The 24,000-nt window shown below is 40.7% G+C and overlaps 2 protein-coding genes and 1 long non-coding RNA gene across 3 annotated transcripts in view; all 3 read right to left on the bottom strand.

Moving 5' to 3' along the window:
* Positions 1–3,029: 3,029 nt before the first annotated feature.
* LOC141760296 (uncharacterized) overlaps positions 3,030–24,000 on the bottom strand; it is a 67,290-nt gene continuing 46,319 nt past the window's right edge. Inside the window, exons 5-6 of the mRNA XM_074622964.1 lie at positions 23,930–24,000; positions 3,030–3,263 (exon numbers count right to left, since the gene is read on the bottom strand). The exon at positions 23,930–24,000 is cut by the window's right edge and continues 233 nt beyond it. Coding sequence (XP_074479065.1) covers positions 3,221–3,263; positions 23,930–24,000 — 114 coding nt within the window. The 3' untranslated portion in view covers positions 3,030–3,220. The remainder of the gene's footprint in view (positions 3,264–23,929) is intronic.
* On the bottom strand, positions 3,436–5,424 carry LOC141760303 (uncharacterized). Its single transcript, XR_012592320.1, has 3 exons — positions 4,784–5,424; positions 4,558–4,675; positions 3,436–3,730 (listed from the first exon to the last, which is right to left on the bottom strand). It is a non-coding gene; the product is annotated as an uncharacterized LOC141760303 (long non-coding RNA).
* The window catches only part of LOC141760293 (uncharacterized), a 38,435-nt gene continuing 23,104 nt past the window's right edge, over positions 8,670–24,000 (bottom strand). Inside the window, exons 2-5 of the mRNA XM_074622956.1 lie at positions 16,094–16,149; positions 14,049–14,408; positions 10,063–10,422; positions 8,670–9,640 (exon numbers count right to left, since the gene is read on the bottom strand). Coding sequence (XP_074479057.1) covers positions 9,342–9,640; positions 10,063–10,422; positions 14,049–14,408; positions 16,094–16,148 — 1,074 coding nt within the window. The 5' untranslated portion in view covers position 16,149 and the 3' untranslated portion in view covers positions 8,670–9,341. The remainder of the gene's footprint in view (positions 9,641–10,062; positions 10,423–14,048; positions 14,409–16,093; positions 16,150–24,000) is intronic.

The following is a 24,000-nucleotide window of genomic DNA, read 5'->3' as shown; positions in this document are numbered from 1 at the left end:
GAATGAATCTGAATATATGGTTTTGTGTTTTAGGTCATTATCCGTACAGATGTTGGTGCTGCTAGACGTTTGTGTCAGTATGAGCGAGTCAGCAGTAAATCTAGTATCAGCAATCCTAAATAATGAGGAGATAATTAACATCCTGGTGAATGTGTGTCACGAGCCAAAATAATACTGGTAAACATATTCAACACCGTTCTACAGATGAAGAGGTTATTCACTTTTTCATCAATACAGAACTGAACTAGTTCAATAAAGTTGGAAAAATATTGACAGATTTGAACTTCCCAGATCAATAACTCATAAAGGAAATGTAGTTTAAACACCAACGAGGACTCTTTCTAACCGTAGTGAGGTACACAACCAGCTACAAGCTCATTTTAAATCACAACCAGCCTTTAGTCCTCCGAGCTGGACACATAACAAATACCTCCATGGTCTGTATGTGCAGCCGGCTGTGAGACGAGAGGTCAGGGACCGTCCACAAAGTGTAACGCCGAAAAGACTTGCTAATAAAATATTCAATAACTTCACTATTATACAGCGTAGAGATACCAAAATCACTTCACACATCCTCAGCGGTCTCTTCCTGGGTATACTACAACGCTTAGTTTGGAAAAATGTGCTTTTGCATAATTTTGGTGTATTTATAATGGGAAAATATTAAATGCTCTTTACCATGGACAAGTCTACAGACAGGCAGACAGACAGGCAGACAGACAGGCAGACAGACAGACAGGCAGACAGACAGACAGACAGACAGACAGACAGACAGACAGACAGACAGACAGACAGACAGGCAGACAGACATACAGACAGACAGACAGGCAGACAGACAGACAGACAGACAGACAGACAGACAGACAGGCAGACAGACAGACAGGCAGGCAGGCAGACAGACAGACAGACAGACAGGCAGACAGGCAGACAGGCAGACAGACAGACAGGCAGAGCAGCACATTTTACAAAGGAAGAAACTACATTTTTATATTAGACAAATACGAAGAAGTTAAACTCTTAATCTAGACTAACAGTAACACAGTTGAAGCTGCTAAATGCAGGAAGAACAGCTGGTGAAAGAAAAAATTCCAGATGTGTGAATGTGTAAATTAACAGACTTATTAATTTAACGGAACACTCAAAAGTCAGATATAGTCGGCTAGATATAAACAGCTTTTAAAAGTATAACGAATGACAGGATTATACCTAACCATGCCCAGTAATAACAATGCGGCGTGTATGACTATTTGAGCCTTCTTTCAGTTCCCCGCCCCCTCTCCCCTCTTAGGAGGTGTGAAACAGACTCAAGATGAAATAAAAAAGCGGCAAAACACCCACAGTCAACTGTCCTCCCTGCATTTCCGTCTGCATGAGTCTAACTTCTTCATATGTGTGTAATATTATCACATGATCTGCGCACTGAGCTCTGATTGGTCAGTAAGAGGTGCTTTTATACAAGTTGATCTCTTATCTGGAACACATCCTGCTCCGAGGTCTGTACTATGAAGCAGGATGTGATGTTAGCGAGGTAACTTCAGGGTTTTCCGTCCTACAAAGGTGGTTCACTTCTTACCGGGGTAGATCACCATGCTAACTAATGCGGGATAGATCTCCATGGTAACTGATGCTGGGTAGGTCACCATAGTAACTGATGCTGAACAGCTAACCCGCTCCAGAGCAGGTTATGTTCCAGATAAGAGATCAACTGATATAAAAGCACCTCCTACTGACCAATAAGAGCTCAGTGCTGTGATTGTATGGTAATATCACACACATATGAAGAAGTTACAGTCACAACCCAGACTAAAAACAACACAGTTAAACTGACAGATGCAGGAAGAACAGCTGGATTTATGCTGCCGGTGTTTGAATTATGTTTTTATATTTATTCTTTTAATCACAGGGTAAACAGAAGAGTAATCTATACATCTATTACACTCCTAAAAGATATTTATATCTAGCCGACTATATCTGACTTTTGAGTGTTCTGTTAAATTAATAAATCTGTTAATTTACGCATTCACACATCTGGAGTTTTTTCTTTTACAAACTGTTCTTCCTGAATTAAGCAGCTTCAACTGTGTTACTGTTAGTCTAGATTAAGTGTTTAACTTCGTATTTGTCTAATATAGTTTACTCTTTGTTAAATGTGTCTGTCTGTCTGTCAGTAGTCTTGTTCATGCCTGTGATTGGTCAGATGCTGTAAACACCTCCTCGTTCATGTGAACACTCACAGCTAGACAGAGAAACTCTGAGTTGATTTACTGAGTTGATAACCAGCTTCATAGTGCAGTTTAGTGTGATCTCGTTTGTTAGAGTTAGTGAAGCCAGATAACGAGAAGATACCCTGGAGATGTTGAACTCACTTCGTAGTACAGACCTCGGTTCTTCCTCCTCGGTGGTGGAGTGAACTCTGTTAGAAGTCAAACTCACAGCTCAATGAGGCTCTCTTCTTTAAGGTGGAGGGGATCAATACAACTTCCTTCTCTCCGGCAGGGAAACAATAAATATCAGAATCAGAAATAATTTATTGAGGTACGTTTTGCTCCCAATCTCGAGATATCTATATCTATATCTATATATAAATATAGATATAGATATAGATATATACTGTATATGTATAAATTATTCAGAGGTTATCAGCAAACAAACAGGCTGTTGAGCAGTGAAGACAGGAACACAGGAAAATACTGATGTAGGCCAGAAATTCATACAAAAATATAAAATGATATTATATTTTACACATTCACTCACTGATAAACAGTTTCTACCAAACATTATTCTAATCTGAATATCTTTTATTCTCCCTTATATGGTAAAATTTGCCTTTTTCCGAATGCTTGGCCTGTGTTGTTGCTGTGCTCCTTCTCGAGAACCGCTCATACAAAAGGTCAACTGAACTCAAACTAAGAATCATTTATAACAACTTAAGATAAACTGAACTCAAACTAATCAATGCACTGATGATAATGTTAGGCGTGGCTAATTTAGTGAACCCAAGAGCAGAACACAGAGACTGAGGCAGGTAATAGATGCAATGAAATCATTTATTTACAATACTTCATTTATGATGGCGAGAACTGGGTAGAGCAAGGCAGGTGAGTATGCAGGCAGAGAGGGGAGGAGAGCTGTGTCCAGAGATCCAGAGATCCAGAGAGGTGTGCCGAGTCCGGAGAGGTGTGCCGAGTCCGGAGAGGTGTGCCGAGTCCAGAGAGGTGTGCTAAACAGGAGTGGAATGGAGGCAGGAATTGGGCCGAGTGCTTCTGTAGGCAGAGGAAAACAGATATGAGATAATCATACAAAAACACAAACACATTTTCAGATAACAGGCCTGAACTAGACTGACTGTGGAAACAGAGCCAACAATCTGGCAGCATGGTGAAGTGAAGACCTGTATTTGTAGTAGAGTAGATTGATGACCGTTTGCAGCTGCAGCACACACACAGAGAGAGAGAGAGAGAGAGAGAGAGAGAGAGAGAGAGAGAGAGAGAGAGAGAGAGAGAGAGAGAGAGAGAGAGAGAGAGAGAGAGAGAGAGAGAGAGAGAGAGAGAGAGAGAGAGAGAGAGAGAGAGAGAGAGAGAGAGAGAGAGAGAGAGAGAGAGAGAGAGAGAGAGAGAGAGAGAGAGAGAGAGAGAGAGAGAGAGAGAGAGAGAGAGAGAGAGAGAGAGAGAGAGAGAGAGAGAGAGAGCCTGCTGGCTAGGATGAGGCAGAGGTCCTGACAGATAACGTGCTGCTGATGTGACAAAAGAGGAAGTATTTGGTTACCTATGAAATTCACAAGATCCTCATTTTCAGAAACACTGCTCTACTTCCCCTCTAAAAATAACACATACAATTATTACTTTATAATATTATGACTTTATTCTCGAAATCTCAGATTTTTTTTTAGTCCAACTTCTTACAGTGTGACGTAAACTTGCAAAGCTTCCTGCTTTTGAAACACTACATGAGTAACCTGAGGCCTGCACTACGAAGCGAGTTCAACATCTCCAGGGTATCTTCTCCTTATCTGGCTTCACTAACTCTAACAAACGAGATCTCACTAAACTGCACTATGAAGCTGGTTATCAACTCAGTAAATCAACTCAGAGTTTCTCAGTCTGGTTATGAGCGCGTTCACATGAACGAGGAGGTGTTTGCAGCATCTGACCAATCACAGACATGAACAAGACTACTGACAGACAGGCAGACAGACAGACACATTATACAAAGAGTAAACTATATTAGACAAATGGGAAGAAGTTAAACACTTAATCAGACTAACAGTAACTCAGTTGAAGCTGCTAAATGCAGGAAGAACAGCTGGTAAAAGAAAAAACTCCAGATGTGTGAATGCATAAATTAACAGATTTATTAATTTAACAGAAAACTCAAAAGTCAGAAATAGTCATTTAAATATAAATAGCTTCAAAGAGTGTAATAGATGAATGGATTATCCCTATTTTAACCCTGCGTGTGCAATGTGGCGTCTATGAGTATTTAAACATCCTTTCACCTGCTTCCTCCTCTCTGACGGTGTGAAACAGACTCAAGAGGAAGTACAAACCCTGAAGTTACCTCGATAACCGCAAATCCTGCTTCGTAGTACAGGCCTCAGGCATCAGGTTGTTTGGTTGTTTGTTGATTTGTTTTCTATTTAGTTCACTTCATGTCTCTATTCGTTCCTGGTCAGCCACTAAATATAAAACAGTCATAATTATTCTCACCACATTTCTTCACAAAAATTAAAAATAAACATTTACATTATTAATATAATATATCAACTATAGTATTTCCACATTACCTTGAGTCTCTTCTGTCCTACAGGACCAAACGAGATGCGCAGCAACAATCAACAGCAGCTGGTGGTGATTCCTGTTGCGTTCGAATAATCAAATAATGACGTCATAACGTCTTCTCCTAACCACTTCTCCTTGACCTCAGTGGGAAACGTCATGAGGTCAAGGAAAGAGATGAGAAGGAGAAATCAGAAGGAGTTAGGAAAAGACAACAGCGGTGTTCAGAGAATCTGACTGCTCTTTCACTAGACTCCGGCTGTTTTCGAAACCGCATACTATACTAGTAGTACGTACTGATTTGGCCAAAATGTAGTATGTAGTATGCAGTATGCGAACAAAAGCAAAATCTCCAGTATGCCAGAAATACCCGGATGACGTACTGATTTGGAAAAATTCTCCAGTATGCATCGGACCAGTCTATCTCACCTACTGTATCCCACAATGCAAAGCGGCGGAACAGCACAGGCTACGGGTATAAAAACAGCAGCCAAAAGCTGCTCGTTTTTTACGTTTTCTGTAGCCATTTCAACACTAAATTCACTTCTGAAAGTTTTTGAGGCGAGAAATCAACTGTGTAGATTATTAATATCGGCAGTTTTACGAAGTTAGATGGCGAATCGAACATTTGTTCCACCGTTGTCGGAGTTTAGAAGCTCCACAGAATACCGTGACAGCCAGCGAGCGCCTGCCCGGGTCGCTGCCAGCAAGCCGGCCAGTGACGCTCACAGAGCGGCTGCAGAGCAGCAGAGTGGCGAGAGAAAGAGCAGCTTCTGACGGGGCAGAGAGGTTCCTGATGAGACAACATGACACTTTTTTAACATTTCTCTAATATCTGGAGGGAGATCAGTCCACTTTTTTTTTGTTGTTGCTGTAACTGAAAAAGCAGTTTGAGTAAAGTAAACGTTGTGGATGAATGTTTTATATTTCTCGTCTCTCCTCGTTGATGATCCTGTTTGTCGGACTTCTTTATGAGCTGTCAGAATAAATAGTTTAAACCTGCAGTATCTTATAAAGTAAACAAGCACAACATAAACAACAAAATCAAAGTTGTATTTTTTGATAATATTGTAATAGTGGTACAAGTTTGTTTTTTTGTCCTGTGCTTTAAGAGCTGGTTTTAAGGCTTAAGCCTCGTCTAGCATACAAATACATCACTTTAACTGTCACATACTGCATACTACTCAGGAACGCAGTATGCAGTATGTACTGTATACTGCATACTGCACTCCTGAGTAGTATGCAGTATGCGGTTTCGAATACAGCCTCCGTCTGTATTCGAAACCGCATACTATACTAGTAGTACGTACTGATTTGGCCAAAATGTAGTATGTAGTATGCAGTATGCGAACAAAAGCAAAATCTCCAGTATGCCAGAAATACCCGGATGACGTACTGATTTGGAAAAATTCTCCAGTATGCATCGGACCAGTCTATCTCACCTACTGTATCCCACAATGCAAAGCGCCGGAACAGCACAGTCTACGGTTACAACAACAGCAGCCAAAAGCTGCTCGTTTTTTACGTTTTTTGTAGCCATTTCAACACTAAATTCACTTCTGAAAGTTTTTTAGGCGAGAAATCAACTGTGTAGATTATTAATATTGGCAGTTTTACGAAGTTAGATGGCGAATCGAACATTTGTTCCACCGTTGTCGGAGTTTAGAAGCTCCACAAAATACCGTTACAACCAGCGAGCGCCTGCCCGGGTCGCTGCCAGCAAGCCGGGTAGTCACGCTCAGAGACCGCTATGAGCTGCTGGAGCTCTCTAGAGACCGGTCTGTAGACGAGAGGCTTTGATTTCCTTGTTGACGGATAGTTTGTTTAAATATCACAACACAGATGTGCATTATAAATTAACAGGAACCTGTGTTTATCTGCCTTTTTGGAGTTAAAAAGCTCCACAATCGCCCGCGGGCGTAGCTCGCTGGAGAGCCGGCCAGTGGCGCTCACAGAGCGGCTGCAGAGCAGCAGAGTGGCGAGGGAAAGAGCAGCTTCTGACGGGGCAGAGAGGTTCCTGATGAGACAACATGACACTTTTTTAACATTTCTCTAATATCTGGAGGGAGATCAGTCCACTTTTTTTTTGTTGCTGTAACTGAAAAAGCAGTTTGAGTAAAGTAAACGTTGTGGATCAATGTTTTATATTTCTCGTCTCTCCTCGTTGATGATCCTGTTTGTCGGACTTCTTTATGAGCTGTCAGAATAAATGGTTTAAACCTGCAGTATCTTATAAAGTAAACAAGCACAACATAAACAACAAAATCAAAGTTGTATTTTTTGATAATATTGTAATAGTGGTACAAGTTTGTTTTTTTGTCCTGTGCTTTAAGAGCTGGTTTAAAGGCTTAGCCTCGTCTAGCATACTACAAATACATCACTTTAACTGTCACATACTGCATACTACTCAGGAACGCAGTATGCAGTATGTACTGTATACTGCATACTGCACTCCTCAGTAGTATGCAGTATGCGGTTTCGAATACAGCCTCCGTCATCATGATGCGATGGCAGCGGATGTTAGTGACGTCAGTCTGCTGTGGTGAAACTACAATATTCTGAAGATGGACTACAAAATACGCACTTTCCCCGTGTGTTATTAAATATCTCTTTCTGTGACAGACTCCTTCACCCGCGGTGTGTGAAAGACAGATACCACAGCTCCTCCTGCTGCTGGAACACTCTATCAACAGATAATAAAGATTATCTGACATAACGTGGAAAAATATCACTTCATTACCAGGTTGGAATTGAAATAAACAGGAATATATGATAAGTATTGAGTTAATTGTTGGAGTTATGGAGGTGTTGTATCAGATACTGTAAGTGTAGGCTGTACTTCTTCCAACTTCTTTCTGGACATGTAATAGTTATTTATGTTGATTATTTTTTAATTGATTGTTTACTGTTCATTTTATTAGTTATTCTTGTTTTGTTTTTTATTTGTTACATGTTACAAATAAATAATTAATTAAAAATAAAGTGAAACGAAATGGTTGTCTCTGTTCACTCATATTAAACATGAATCCCGATTAGTGTATGAGGGTATGAGAATAATATGCAAGATGAGCATATAGTTTATTATTATGAACAGCAGAATGTTGCGTCGTTTTAAATGCTGCAAGGAATTGTGGGTTGTTATTCTCTCCTTTCCTTTGGTAAAGGATGCTCCAGTGTTTCCTCTGCTAAAGGAGATAATAAAGGAAGCATTGAAGCTCCTTTCCTTAACATTTGGTGAATTCTAACAGCTCTTATCATGGCTGCTGCTGAGAGACTGAGAGGGTCATTTCACTCAGTTAGGAACCTTCCTGAGCAAAAAGACTATTCTAACACAACCTAGGACAAACCTAAACCCAAACCTTTTACAGGAAGTCACAGAAAAAGACTTCCTGTTAGATCTGATCTGTAGGCTACTTGTAGTTTTCAGACCACGTTGGGATTTATTTATATTTGTTTGTAAATCTATGTGTAAATGTGGGTGTGTCTAACATTAGATTCTATCCTTTATTATTGTTATGTCCGCCTTGTAAAGCACATAATGAGCACATGTTTTGATAAGCGCTTATATATAAATAACCTTCATTATTATAATAGTTATTATTATAAACACACAAGATGTGTTTGTTAACAGATGAAACCTTCATTGCACAATTTGAGACTAATACAATCTAGTGTTAAATATTACAATTACACAGAAAGTTGTGACTTTTCTACAAAACTAAGAGCCAATCAGCTGTTTGATCAGGCGACAGCCAGGCGTTTCCCATCATGCACTGGGTCTTGCAGTCGTTGGAGAGCAAATTGGGGCACCTGGATCTAAAATCTGCAACCGCCTTGCGTTGTGTTTTGTGTGATGGGGTGTGATGCAGAGAAAAGGAAACACCAGCACAGGAGTTCTGGATTGTGGTTGAGACCGGGAACACTTTATTCATTCACAACATCGGCTCTACTGCTGGTCCAAAGCCTTATGAAGCAGTGAAAGCAAAGTAAACCCTCCATGAGGAAGTATATTCTAGTACAAAAGTAAACAGAGTAAAATAATAATCTAACACTGAAAAGAAATGACTACACATAAAATGATTTAAGGCATCTTAACGTAAGATCTAATGTGAAAATAATATAAATGAAACAACAAGACAGAGAGCAGACAATAACTGAAAAGACTAATCCTCCATCCTGCACTATTTTCTTCTCCACTGAGAGGATGCTCTGCTCGTACTCAGTAACAGGCCAACATTACGGACACTATTCACATACTAAACATATCTTACCTTTTACAACTCATGCCAAAGAGAAAGTCAACATCTTAATTAACACTTTAGTTGAAAAGATAAAATGGATCATTGCTCGATTCTCTTCCTTTAATACATCCATGGATTCTGGATGGGAATTGACAGCTCACCAGCGACACCTGGTGGTCGATTTAGGCTACTGCCTTACACATACAACATAGTTCAACATTTTATAAAGCTAAAAATGCTGTGTGTTCTATATTTACACTGTATCCCAAAAACATGCATCATTCTGTGACATTTTCTGTTTTTGCTCACATTGACGACACAACTATCATCTCATCTCTCTGTAATCCTTCAGAGGTGTATCCTCCCCCAGGTCACATCGACTCATCTGTACGTCTGTTTCGGTGTTTCCTCTACAAGGCCTACAAGTACGTTTATGAAGGAAGACAAAGCAGAGTACAGCACAGAGAACCAGTAGAGCTGCTGTCAGTCCAACGTAGAGGCCGATCAATCCCCGACTCTCTGGTTGTGGTCTCATTGTTGGTGTCTCTGGTTGTGGTCTCGTTGTTGGTCTCTCTGGTTGTGGTCCCATTGTAGGTCTCGGAGGTTTGGGCTCATCAGCAGCTGCTGTAAAGGACAGAAAATAAAATGTGTGTGATTGTCTGAAGTGGAACCATTTTACTGAAACAGGAAACTAAATAAATCCAGCAGACTGACAAAAGAAAGACTAAATATGATCCTAGTCTTCATCAGCGGTAGCCATGACGTACGTTTTACTGCGTCTGGTAGTCGCTTTCAGTCCAAAATGGCGGAAGCGTAGCTCTGCTGCTGGGAGCTGACGTTGTAATGGAACGACCAGTTGACTTTCACTTCTTAGTAATATGTGTTCTTTGGTACAGCTCCAGCAGGGATGAAGCTGAGACTACTTTATACTAACCAGTATGACCCCTGCAGCATGCTAACATGCTAAACTAAGATGTGTTTAGCACTAGCAGGGCTGTAGACTCTTAGTCTGGTTTCACTGACTGACTTCTACTGAATACACTCACCTGTGACTTTGAGGCGACATGTCTTAGAGCTCCAACCATCACCTGTGAGCACTTGACACATGTACACACCAGAGTCATTAGTCCTGAGTCTGGACATGTGAAATCTGATTCGTCCGTCTCTGAGGACGTCTTTGTCCCACCGGACTCGTCCTGTAAACTGTTCATCCTGAGACTCTGGGTCCTCAACACCTTCATGGAGATGAAACAGGACTAAGGGTTTGTGATCAGCTAACAGTCGACAGTAGATATAAAGTGATTTGGAGGAACTGTTGGTTCTGGTTGTGAACATCCACTCCAGTGTGATGTTGTGGTTCTCCTCTGCCTGATAGTAGGACTGTTCCACATGCACTACAAATGGTCCTGTAGAGGAGACAGAGAGGGAAAGTGAGCAGCAGACAAACTGACAACTTGAACATGTCAAACTCCATCTAGAGATGTTTGTCTGAAAGTACAGTTCACTACAAATGCTCGTGTAGAGGAGACACTCTGATTATAAATTCTGAAAAGTCTGATAAAAGCATAAAACTTAAACTGTGATAACTCAAAAACTGTAAAACATATCAAAAATCTGTACTCAAGTTTAATAGTTCAAAGTCTCGTGACCTGTTTAAAGTTTAAATGAAGTCTGTAACTGAAAGTATGCTGAAGGAGTTGAAGTTCAAGTTGGAGTAGGTTTAAGAGGATTTGAAGATTCCCTCCATTGAGTTATATTGCAAAAAAAAAACAATGTAATAAAGCTTAAAGGGACTATTTGTAACTTTGTACGCGCATAAATGTAGCGGGTCGTCACACATGCGCGCTCGCATATGCGCGTTCGCGTTAGCCGCTGTACCCTCCTCCTCTGCCTGCTCGCCTTCACTCAGACAACTCAGCTCGCTCCACCTCTAGACGTGAACGCGCGCTCACTCCACACTGCAGAAGAGTTAGTTTAGCTCTGAGAATATCTAGTGCAGGGGTGCCCAATACGTCGATCGCGATCTACCGGTCGATCGCGAAGGTAGTGAGGGTAGATCGCATGGCATTAAAAAAATAAATAAAAATAAAAATAAAAATAAAAAAATAAATAAAAAAATAAATAAATAAAAATAAAAAAAATAAATAGACGTCAGCCTATCATCCATCCTCACTATGAAATGTGTCACTTGATTGACATACAGGGCAGCCAGTCTGACATCTGATCTTTTCTGACACATGGGTCACCACGCATGCGCAAACAAGCGCGCCAAGTGCGGCAAAACTCTAGCAAGCTACCGAGTTGCCTAGTTAGCCTCCAATTTATTTCTTCTAAACTTAAAGGGTATAAAAATGAGTGGGGGAGCTGGACCAAGTAAGAAGCCAAAAACCTACCACTTCCATACAGACTGGGAGGAGGACTTTTTTTTCACAATGTCATATTCGAAGTGCGTTTGCCTCATCTGCCAGTCTACCATTGCTATTCCGAAGAAGGGAAATGTGGAGCGGCATTTTCAGACTGTTCACAAAAACTACAACACTGACTTCCCTCCGAAAAGCGAGCTGAGAAAGAGAAAGGTGAAGGAACTAAAATCCCAGTTGTCCGGACAGCAGTCATTTTTCTCACAGCTGACCACAAAAGCGAAGGCTGCCACCGAAGCATCATTCCGGGTGAGTCACTTCATCATTAAGAACAAGAAGTCCTTCCAAGACGGAGAGATGATAAAAGAGGCATTCGTTGCAGCAGCTGACTCGTTGTTCCGAGATTTTAAAAACAAACCAGAAATATTATCTTCAATCAAAGCTCTCCAGCTATCAAGAAGTACAGTTACACGGCGCAGTGAAGCCATGGCCGAGGATTTGACCCAGCAACTTTGGAAGGATATCGCGGACTGCGAGTGTTTCTCACTGCAATTGGACGAGTCTACAGACGTGAGCGACACAGCCCAGTTGTGCATTTTTATTCGGATGGTGTTTCCCGATATGACTGCAAAAGAGGAGCTGTTAACAGTACTGCCCATGAAAGAACACACGCGAGGAGAGGATATTTTTCAGTCTTTCAAAAACTTTATCGAGAAAACCCAGCTCCTAGTGTGGAAATTGGTGTCCATCACCACGGACGGAGCGCCCGCGATGGTTGGCCGCTCAAATGGATTTATTGCCAAGTGCAGGGAGGACGATGCTTTCCCAGACTTCCTCAATTACCACTGCATAATACACCAACAAGCGTTATGCGCAAAAATGCTCAACATGAAAGAGATAATGGATGTGGCAATGAAGATCGCCTGTTCTATTCGTGCCAGATCTCTTCAAAGACGGCTATTCCGTGCGCATCTGGAGAAGGCTGACTGCGACCACTCTGAGTTGTTGCTACACACTGACGTGAGATGGCTTAGTAGAGGGAAATTCCTGCAAAGATTTCGAGAGCTCTGTCCGGAGATTAAGGAGTTTTTCCGTGTAGCTAAACATGCAGAATACAACCAACTAAATGACGATCAGTGGCTGCTAGACTTAGCATTTTTAACCGATCTGACCAACATGTTAAATGACCTGAATGTAGAGCTGCAAGGAAAAGACAAAATCGTAATCAATATGATCAGCTCAGTTAATGCTTTCAAACGGAAAATGCAACATCTGTCCTCAAAGATGCAGCGCCATGATTTGGCAAACTTCCAGAACCTCGCGTCAGAGCTGGAGACGCAAGGCAAGGCGTGTGTGCAACTTGACAGTGCACGCTACACAGAGCAGATTGAGAACTGTCTGTCAGAGTTTGACAGACGCTTTCAAGACTTTGTTTTACTGGAGACAGTCGCTACATTCATGTGCTACCCTTTTCGGTAAGAGGCTGAGGTTGATTCACTCGCATCAAAAATTGCAACACTGTTTCACCTGAACTCATCTGGAGTGGAGGATGAGATTTTGACACTACAAGCTGACATTCAGCTTAAGTCCAGGGCTCATGGACAGTTCTGGAACTTACTCACAGAGGAAAAGTACCTCAACATGAGGAAATGTGCTACCTCCTTGACTGCATTATTCGGCTCCACTTATTTATGCGAGTCAGCCTTTTCCCACATGAAGATTATTAAGTCCAAATACCATTCCACCTTGACTGATGATCATTTGGAAGTGTGCTTGAGGCTGGCTATCAGCAGCTACTGTCCGGACTATGCATCCCTAGCTGATTCCATTCAGTGCAAGTCATCAGAGTAAGGTAATGACAAAAAATGTACAGAGTTATATTGTACAATATGGGTTCATGCAGTTATGCAAGGTACACCAACATATATTGTACATATAAAGAATACTCAATATATTTATAAATAAATATATGTTTTGCATTTTTATAGTAGGTAGATCATTTTGACTTGGTCATTTTATAAGTAGCTCGCATGCTGAAAAAGTGTGTGCACCCCTGATCTAGTGAATGTACAGGGGACGTTTGTGCAGAAATAACTGCTGCAGCTCCTCCAGACCAACAGAGGTTTACTGTGTCTTGTGAAGTGATGGAGCTCTACAGATTTACGTTGTCTTCTCGTTACCGACCGGGTGCCGGTGTCTCCCTGCTCTCTCCGGCTGCGGGCGGAGAGAGCAGGGAGACACGCTGCAGAGCCCCGCTGCATCAGCCTGCACTTAGGCAGGAAAAGCCAACACTAGGATCAGATCTAAATCATGTTCATGGAGAGACCTTCGTCTGGTCAGCTAACATTACTGCCAAGCAGCTGAAATATAGAGTGATATTGTGGTTTTAGCTGACGTGTGTCGCCTCACTGTTTTGAGTGATGCTCGTTCAGGTATATTGAGAGCGAGCAAGGGCGAGCCCAACGCTGACTTTCGTTGATTTCACGGCCACAGGTGTCGCTGTTAAAAAGCATTTCTGAAAGTTACAAATAGTCCCTTTAATATTTTAAAAAGTATAAATGATAGAAAAAGTCAGGAATGTCCTTAAAGATTTGGATAACAATACTGTGAATGCTGCTGTACAGCAATAACTAAGATGTGTTTAGCTCTAAGCGTGTGTTGAATCAACTCACCTGTGACTTTGAGGTGACATATCTCAGAGCTCCTACCATCATCTGTCTGCACGTCACACATGTACCGACCAGAGTCATCATTCCTGAGTCTGGACATGTGAAGTCTGATTCGTCCGTCTCTGAGGACGTCTTCGTCCAACCGGACTCGTCCTGTAAACTGTTCATCCTGAGACTCTGGGACCTCAACACCGTTAATGAGATGAAACAGGACTGAGGCCTTGAGCTCAGTAAACAGGTAACAGAGGATAACAACTGAGTTGGAGGAACTGCTGGTTCTGGTTGTGAACATCCACTCCAGTGTGATGTCGTGGTTCTCCTCTGCCTGATAGGAGGTCTGTTTCACATTCACTACAAATGGTCCTGTAGAGGAGACAGAGAGGGAAAGTGAGCAGCAGACAAACTGACAACTTGAACATGTCAAACTCCATCTAGAGATGTTTGTCAGTACAGTTCACTACAAATGCTGCTGTAGAGGAGACGCTCTGATTATAAATTGTGAAAAGTCTGATAAAAGCATAAAACTTAAACTGTGATAACTCAAAATCTGTAAAACATATCAAAAACCTGTACTCAAGTTTAATAGTTCAAAGTCTCGTGACCTGTTTAAAGTTTAAATGAAGTCTGTAGGTGAAAGTATGCTGAAGGAGTTGAAGTTCAAGTTGGAGTAGGTTTAAGAGGATTTGAAGATTCCCTCCATTGAGTTATATTGTAAAAAAAACAACAATGTAATAAAGCTTAAAGGGACTATTTGTAACTTTGTACGCGCATAAATGTAGCGGGTCGTCACACATGCGCGCTCACATATGCGCGTTCGCGTTAGCCGCTGTACCCTCCTCCTCTGCCTGCTCGCCTTCACTCAGACAGCTCAGCTCGCTCCACCTCTAGACGTGAACGCGCGCTCACTCCACACTGCAGAAGAGTTAGTTTAGCTCTGAGAATATCTAGTGAATGTACAGTGGACGTTTGTGTAGAAATAACTGCTGCAGCTCCTCCAGACCAACAGAGGTTTACTGTGTCTTGTGAAGTGACGGAGCTTTACAGATTTACGTTGTCTTCTCGTTACCGACCGGGTGCCGGTGTCTCCCTGCTCTCTCCGGCTGCGGGCGGAGAGAGCAGGGAGACACGCTGCAGAGCCCCGCTGCATCAGCCTGCACTTAGGCAGGAAAAGCCAACACTAGGATCAGATCTAAATCATGTTCATGGAGAGACCTTCGTCTGGTCAGCTAACATTACTGCCAAGCAGCTGAAATATAGAGTGATATTGTGCTTTTAGCTGACGTGTGTCGCCTCACTGTTTTGAGTGATGCTCGTTCAGGTATATTGAGGGCGAGCCCGACGCTGACTTTCGTTGATTTCACGGCCACAGGTGTCGCTGTTAAGAAGCATTTCTGAAAGTTACAAATAGTCCCTTTAATATTTTAGTATTTTAGTATAACAGTATAAATGATAGAAAAAGTCAGGAATGTCCTTAAAGATTTGGATAACAATACTGTGAATGCTGCTGTACAGCAACAACTAAGATGTGTTTAGCTCTAAGCGTGTGTTGAATCAACTCACCTGTGACTTTGAGGTGACATATCTCAGAGCTCCTACCATCATCTGTCTGCACGTCACACATGTACCGACCAGAGTCATCAATCCTGAGTCTGGACATGTGAAATCTGATTTGTCCGTCTCTGAGGACGTCTTCGTCCCACCGGACTCGTCCTGTAAACTGTTCATCCTGAGACTCTGGGACCTCAACACCTTTAATGAGATGAAACAGGACTGAGGCCTTGAGCTCAGTAAACAAGTAACAGAGGATAAGTGCGTTGGGGGAACTGTTGGTTCTGGTTGTGAACATCCACTCCAGTGTGATGTTGTGGTTCTCCTCTGCCTGATAGGAGGTCTGTGTCACATTCACTACAAATGGTCCTGTAGAGGAGACAGAGAGGGAAAGTGAGCAGCAGACAAACTGACAACTTGAACATGTCAAACTCCATCTAGAGATGTTTGTCTGAAAGTGTATTTAGTGTTTGTGGATAATAAAGTGAAGGTCAACTAACCAGAGACACAGGAGGTCAGACTGAGGAGCAGCAGGATGCTGCAGATCATCTTCATCCTGTGAGAGGAGACAGAAACACATCAGATACAAGTTCAGTTATTACAGGTAGAACAGAGACAATCTACAGTCTGTCTTTAGTCCTCACAGGACTTCTTCCTCTGTGCTACTGATTACACATGACTGACCAGTGGACTGACACCAAGACAGGAACACTAATGTACTTCTGACACAAGATGGAGCCACTTTAGTAGATTAGATATTTACAACTGAGGAAGAACAGGAAGTATGATCTGCTCTGAGATCAACAGTGTTGAACACTCTCACCAAACAACCGACTCCTCATTAGATCAAATCTTCAATAAAATGTCATCAGACTAATCTATACTCGTCTCCAATGATTGTTGTTATATTCCTGTTATTGTGTGGACTATTTAAAGGCTGTATTATATGTGATCATCATGCATTAATGGTTTAACCTCCATGTTGTGTTTCTGTAGTCAGAGTAGAGGATTAGAGAGGAAAACTATTTCACCAACTAGATTTCTCCTCGATGGTTAACGAAGTTTCTGGTCAGCTTTTGATTTTACGCACAACACAGACTAGAGGAGCGACACTAAAGGACGAGGACACCACTAGGACACCACTAGGACACCACTAGGACACCACTAGGACACTACTTGGTAGTAGTGGCTGCCAATAGAAAGCGCTAGCCCCCCCCCCCCTGAGCCAGACAGCCACACACACAAAAAAACATTACTACTACTAATAATAATAATAAATTATACAAATTGTCAATGTTTGTGTGTTTAAAATATGGACTGCATCAGTAATATGTGTAGAATATGATAGAAAATCACCTGATGCTCAGAACACTAGAGTCCATGTTTCTTAATTACACTTCCTGTTTACTTCCCTGATCTTTACCTCACTATTGGTTTACCAAACAAAACAAGGTCAGTAGGGTTATCACGTTAAGAAAACATTTCTATTACATGTTATATTGTTATATTACATTAGTATTGTATTACATGTTTATTATTGTATTATAATACATGCAGTGGTGGAAGTACTCAGATCTTGTACTTCAGTAAAAGTAGCAATACTACCATGTAGAAATACTTTGTTACAGGTAAGGGTTAAAAACCCTTCTTAATTAAAAGTGCAAAGATATTAGCATATGAATATACTTAAAGTACCAAACATAAAAGTACACATTAGAACAATGTATATTATTGGATTATACTTATTGATGCATTAATGTGTTCATCACTTTAATGTTGCAGCTGATAAAGCTGATATAAATGACTTTATATACTGCTGGGTAGTTTAATCTATAATAATACACCATTTATTATTATATACTGCTGGGTAGTTTAATCTATAATAATACATCATTTATTATTATATACTGCTGGGTAGTTTAATCTATAATAATACATCATTTATTATTATATACTGCTGGTAGTTTAATCTATAATAATACATCATTTATTATTATATACTGCTGGGTAGTTTAATCTATAATAATACATCATTTATTATTATATACTGCTGGTAGTTTAATCTATAATAATACATCATTTATTATTATATACTGCTGGGTAGTTTAATCTATAATAATACATCATTTATTATTATATACTGCTGGTAGTTTAATCTATAATAATACATCATTTATTATTATATACTGCTGGGTAGTTTAATCTATAATAATACATCATTTATTCCTTGATTATATTTTGTATTAATAATCTGAATCTGTAAAGTAACTAAAGTTATTAAATCAATGTAGTGGAGTAAACAGTCTAATATTTCCCTCTGAGATGTAGTGGAGTAGAACATGGAAATACTCAAGTAAAGTACAAGTACCTCAAAACTGTACTTAAGTACAGTACTTGAGTAAATGTACTTAGTTACTTTCCACCTCTGAGTTCATGTTATACTGTTGTGTTGTTCTAAGCATTCTTTACTGCTCCTGTTGGAATAAAATAATTGTTGATTATTTAACTGTAAAGTAGTGATGTGTTTTTAATACCTTCACTCTTTTGCTTTAAATCATACCGAGATGTTTGCTGAGACTGACTGGATGTGGCAACACAGCCAGACCTAGAAACATTTACACCAGTGTGAAAGTGCTGTGTCGAGCTAACAAAGGAAGTTGTCTGAAGCGCGTATCAATGCTCGTGTGGTTTTAGAGAAGTGACGTCATTGAAGACGCCCGAAGCTCAAAAACAGTTGAGAACTTATTATTCCTGAATAAAGACGAATAATGTCTCCCATCTATCATTTTCCTTTAGTTACACAATCACATCCACTGCCCTGTGCCCGGTTAAACCACTGCCACACATCTGGAACACATCTGTCTGTTTTACACTGGTTGACAAAAAATTGCTGGAGAGCTTTAGTGCTTCATGAAACTTCATCTCACCATCACTACTACAAGGACACTACAAGGACACTACTAGGACACCACTAGGACACTACTAGGACACTACTAGGACACTACTAGGACACTACTAGGACACTACAAGGACACTACTAGGACACCACGGAGCTTTTTTATATTCAATAGTTAGAAAAACTAGACAGAGAAACTAATTTAAGCTGCTGCAGAGCTGTTGCACAATCTTGGTGCACAAAACACAACACAAAAACAGGTGACGAGTAGTCGGCCATATCATTCACATGACTAGTTAAAATGAGTAACAGAGTGAAGTCAGGATCAGGAGAAACAGACGGAGAGACAAAGAGTCTATAAACTAAACTCCAGAGGAACCTGGTTGTTTGTTGATTTGTTTTCTATTTATTTCACTTCATGTCTCTATTCGTTCCTGGTCAGCCACTAAATATAAAACAGTCATAATTATTCTCAACACATTTCTTCACAAAGAAAACATGATTAATATAATATATCAACTATAGTATTTCTACATTACCTTGTTTCTCTTCTGTCAAACAGGATCCAACTATGAGACTCCAACAACCAACAGTTGAAGAGATGGTGATCTCTCTTCTGATTGCGAGGGAGGAGCGCAGCTGCGTTCTCCTCCTCCTCTGTTCAGGCTGAATTCATCTTTCACTTTCAGTTACACAGCAAACTGTTCTGCCTGACTTGAACCGGTCTCTCCCCCTCCGTGGTGGAGCTCAATGAAGCTCTCTTCTTTAAAAGGACTGTTTGTAACTTCTTACACGTATAAATCATTGCTGGTCGGTGTCTCATGGTCGCTCGCGTGTGTCTACGCTGTTCAGACTCAGACTCCAACACAAACTACAGTGAAGCACCAAAACCTCTTGTTTGTATCTAGTGAAGCTGTTAAACAGTGTTGGCCGCGGTCGGAGGATGCGGGGGAGACCGTAGCTTTGGTCTCCAGGGCCGGAGTCTCTGCTGTACTCTGCTCCTCTGCCTGCCTTCACTCACACACCGCGCTCGTTCTCACTCTTTCACTCCACTCTCACGTGCATGCTGCTCACTCCACACTGCAGCAGAGTTAGTTTAGCTCTGAGAATATCTAGTGAATGTACAGTGGACGTTTGTGCAGAAATAACTGCTGCAGCTCCTCCAGACCAACAGAGGTTTCCCGTGTCTTGTGAAGTGACGGGGCTCCGCAGAGAGAAACATTATCGTCTCCGACCAAAACTCCGGCGTCTCCCCTGTTCCCTCCGACCGCGGTCGGGAGGCTGAGGCAGGAAAAGCCAACACTAGGATCAGCATTGATTCATGGAGAGACCTTCGTCTGGTCAGCTAACATTACTGCCAAGCAGCTGAAATATAGAGTGATATTGTGCTTTTAGCTGACGTGTGTCTCCTCACTGTGTTGAGCGATGCTCCTTCATGTCTATGTAGAGCGAGCACAAGCGCCAGCAACAGGACGCTGACTTTCGTTGACTTAACGGCCACAGGTGAAGCTGTTAACAAGACATTTCTGATTCTTACAAACAGTCCCTTTAATGTGGAGGATATCACAATTTGTATACATATACATATGTATTTACAGTATACACGTATATATATATATACGTGTATATACATATATATGTATATGTATACATATATATGTATATATACAGGTATATATATGTATACCTGTATATATACATATAGTGCCATGGTGACATTATAAATACATTTTATGCAATTAAATTGTGTCTTCGTTGGAATGTGTGTAGCTGTGTGTGTGTAGGTGCATGCTTGTGTCAAACATTTGTCATATACATAAACCTTATTAAAATCATCATATTCATACATGGACATACATCCATCCTGCTCATTTAGGAGCAGTGAGCTGCATCATAACATCATAACATTTCCTGTAGCTCAGTCTTAACATCTCATCTTGTCAGGTCTTGTCCTGCGTTCCCTTCAAACACTGTTTGCAACGCATCATTGGAAAAAAAAGATTAATATTTTGCTCTGATACATATCTTGACCTATGAACCTGTTTTTCACCCTCAATTTCTGTGTAACTTCTATGTAAAAGTGTTTATGTGTGTGGCTCAATTTAGCTGAAAATAGTGGTTCAAATTAGCTGACATGGTCAAGCTAAAATGGGCCAGTGCGTAAAATGACTTTTGTTTCACAGATATTGTCCAGAAATCCTCACAGGTACTGCATTTAGCATAAAACAATATGCTCAAATCATAACATGGCAAACTGCAGCCCAACAGGCAACAACAGCTGTCAGTGTGTCAGTGTGCTGACTTGACTATGACTTGCCCCAAACTGCATGTGATTATCATAAAGTGGACATGTGTGTAAAGGGGAGATTCGTGGATACCCATAGAACCCATTTACATTCACATATCTGGAGGTCGGAGGTCAAGGGACCCCTTTGAAAATGGAGTTTCTTTCACGTTATTTAGCCTCCTTCATAACGAGCTAGTATGACCTGGTTGGTACCGACGGATTCATTAAGTTTAGTTTATAGTTTCATATGATACCAGAATCTTCACTCTAGCTATAAAACTGAGTCCGCTACAACCTAAAAATGTCAAGTTGCATTAATATGTTGTATAATGAATGTTTTATATATATATAAACTTAGTTTCTGACTTATTTTTAGCCCAATCATGACGTTTTCCCTTACCCTAATTCAGTGGTTTTCTTGCCTAAACCCATCTGTGGACGTTTGCGTGGAGGACTCATGATGCGCTGAATGTCAGTGTAATGTCGTGGTATTCATACGCCGTCCTGTGAGACCGGGTTGGTAATCCTTATGTAAGAAATGAAAGTAACCACAACAAGAGTTTGGAGGTTCTGGTACGGCGTTAACAGTGGATACCTGTAACTTTGATGTGTGCAGTCTGGCTTTGTTCTCCTGAATGGGACTCACACCGGTAGAGTCCTCCGTCTGAGGGCTACGTGGTGCTGATGGTGCAGGTGGAGCCGTTCAGGGTCCCCAAGCCCAACAACGGGCAGGACTCAGTTCCTCCGGCGGTCGTGTTCCTCTTCAGCCGACGGCCTCCAGCTGAGAGCTCGCAGCTCAGCGAGACGCGCTCACACTGAAGGAACTGAGATCTGCTGGGAGTCACTGGGAGCATCAACACTTAGTTAAAAAGTGTGATGTGTAATATCAGATACTTTAGGAAATAAAAGTCTCACAGACAGAAAATGAATCAGGTTTTATAGTAAAATGCTCCAAAGTGAATGATATCTGCACATAAAGAGCTCTTTACCTTCTCTTTTGGTAGCAGATGAGGCAAGGGCATGAAACACACCTGAAAAACACACAGAGGAGATAAGATCAGGATATTGATTGATATCAGCAGTGGTTTAATGTAACTAGTTACTGTATTTAAATACAAATTCAAGGTACTTTACTTGAGTATTTCCATTTTCTGCTACTTTATACTCCACTACATCTCAGAGGGAAATATTGTACTTGTTACTCCACTACATGTGAACATCTGACAGCTTTTCATGCACACTAGTGCAGCAGTAACTAATCCAGAAACATCATCTATTATAGTACAACACTGACTTTACTGCAACATCAATGCTTAAAGACGTGGTTACTCACAAGCGCTGAGATATAACACATTCATCTTCATCCTTTCTCGCTGCTGACAGACAAACGGCTGATGTCACAAACTGGCTCAGGGAATGGGACACAAAGGGAGTCCACGCAAGGTTATATATATAAAACACATGTTTGAAACTGTAGGCTATCTTCCTGGGAAACGGTCAAGCAAGGCCATATAGCAGACATCTGTATAGATCAATACTTATTTATAGTATATCTGTTGTTTTATAGCAATTAGAAATGTTCTTCAATCACTCCACAAGGAGGAGCTCTTAAGCTCCCCTTAAAGTCTTCTTTACTGATTTATTTGGCCACTTGGGGGCAGCAGAAACAAACCACCACCTCACTGTATGAGTATTAATCCACAGCTGAAAATAGTCCCCAACAAATGCACTACTTCCTCCTGTTTGAGTAACGTTTGTTAAAAACTACAGTGCCCAGCTGCTTTAGGAAATTACTGATCCCTTTTTAAAAATGAAAGTAAACCTTCAACCCGGTCTCACGGGAAGGCGTAGAAATAGCACGACATTTACGCAGACTTTCCACGTGTCATGAGTACACATTTTAGCCTTTTTGCGCGTCATTTGTTCGCCACGCAAACGTCCACAGTTATATCTAAGAAAGAAAATCACTAACTTAGGTTTAGGCAACAGTAGCAGGGTGTTTCTGCCCAGCAATGACATTTTTCATTTTTGTCAAAATTTGCAGTGCAATGCTTGATAAATATATACACCGTGTTATTACCCATCTTGACATCATAAATAATGAGATTTAATCAACTTTATGGAGCATTTTATGGGTCCAAACATCACTTTTTCTTCATGTCCCACAACTGTGGTCTCAATGTTGAGATATGTTAAATGAGGTTATTCAATTATAATATGACATTATTTCAAATGGAACTGTTTCATATTCATATTACTTTACACCATATTAACATTATTTATTTGTCAACTAATCATTTATATAATTGTTTTTCCATCTTAATGTGCCTGTCCCACACTTCTGAAATAATACAAATAAAACAAATAAACAAATACCATATAGTAAATGTTTTATTCAAAGGCAAACAAATCTGGTTTCCATGGAAACAGAAGTGAACAGGTGAGCACATGGATGACAGGTTGGGCCGCCCACAAAGGTGACCCTCAAGATCCAGAACAACAAGGTGAAGATCATCTTTTATTCTTCTTCTTCTCACCGTACAGCTCAGTAACATTTAAACAATAACTTAATATAACGGTTGAATTCATGAATATTAGATGCTGAGAGTCAAAGCTAACGTAGCAGACCTTTTTTCTTTCTTTCTGTTTTTACAGTATATCGATATTTACAATGATGCATAAAGCTTGATGGAAATAAACTAAGATGTCTTAAATATATTATAGGAATTAAAAAAGGAAAATGTAGAAAAATGAACGCTACTGTAGTGATGCAGTCAGGATATTTAGTGTAAGAATAATTGATGAAAAACATAAAAAAGAAAAATGTTACAGATTAAAATCTGAAAAACTCTAAAGGGCCATAGTGAAGGAATCACTACATTTACAGTATGAAAAACATTATAAAGTTAACATTAGGATATTCAGTGCAAGGTAACAACATCCATCAGTAAACAGAGGACATAAAACACATGATTGATAACAGCTGGAGGGAAAACTGAACCAACTTACAGCTAAATCTTAATGATGAACTCTTCATTCAGTGATGATGAGTTAAGGTTAGGCATTGACCTTGAATAGCTGAGGTTAGTATAGGTCGTCTCGCAAGAGTTTTCGCACATTTCCGCAGCTTGGAGGTTACCTTCTAGACACAACCTTATCTCAGCATCGGAGGCTGCTGCTTGGTTAGTAGTGAGGGGTTGTTCCTCTAAGGAACTCGTCTTGTC

This window comes from Sebastes fasciatus, chromosome 22, assembly GCF_043250625.1.
Source record: "Sebastes fasciatus isolate fSebFas1 chromosome 22, fSebFas1.pri, whole genome shotgun sequence".
Lineage (NCBI taxonomy): Eukaryota > Metazoa > Chordata > Actinopteri > Perciformes > Sebastidae > Sebastes > Sebastes fasciatus.
The sequence above is the reverse complement of the archived record's forward strand: the minus strand, read 5'-3'. Positions and strand labels throughout refer to the sequence as shown.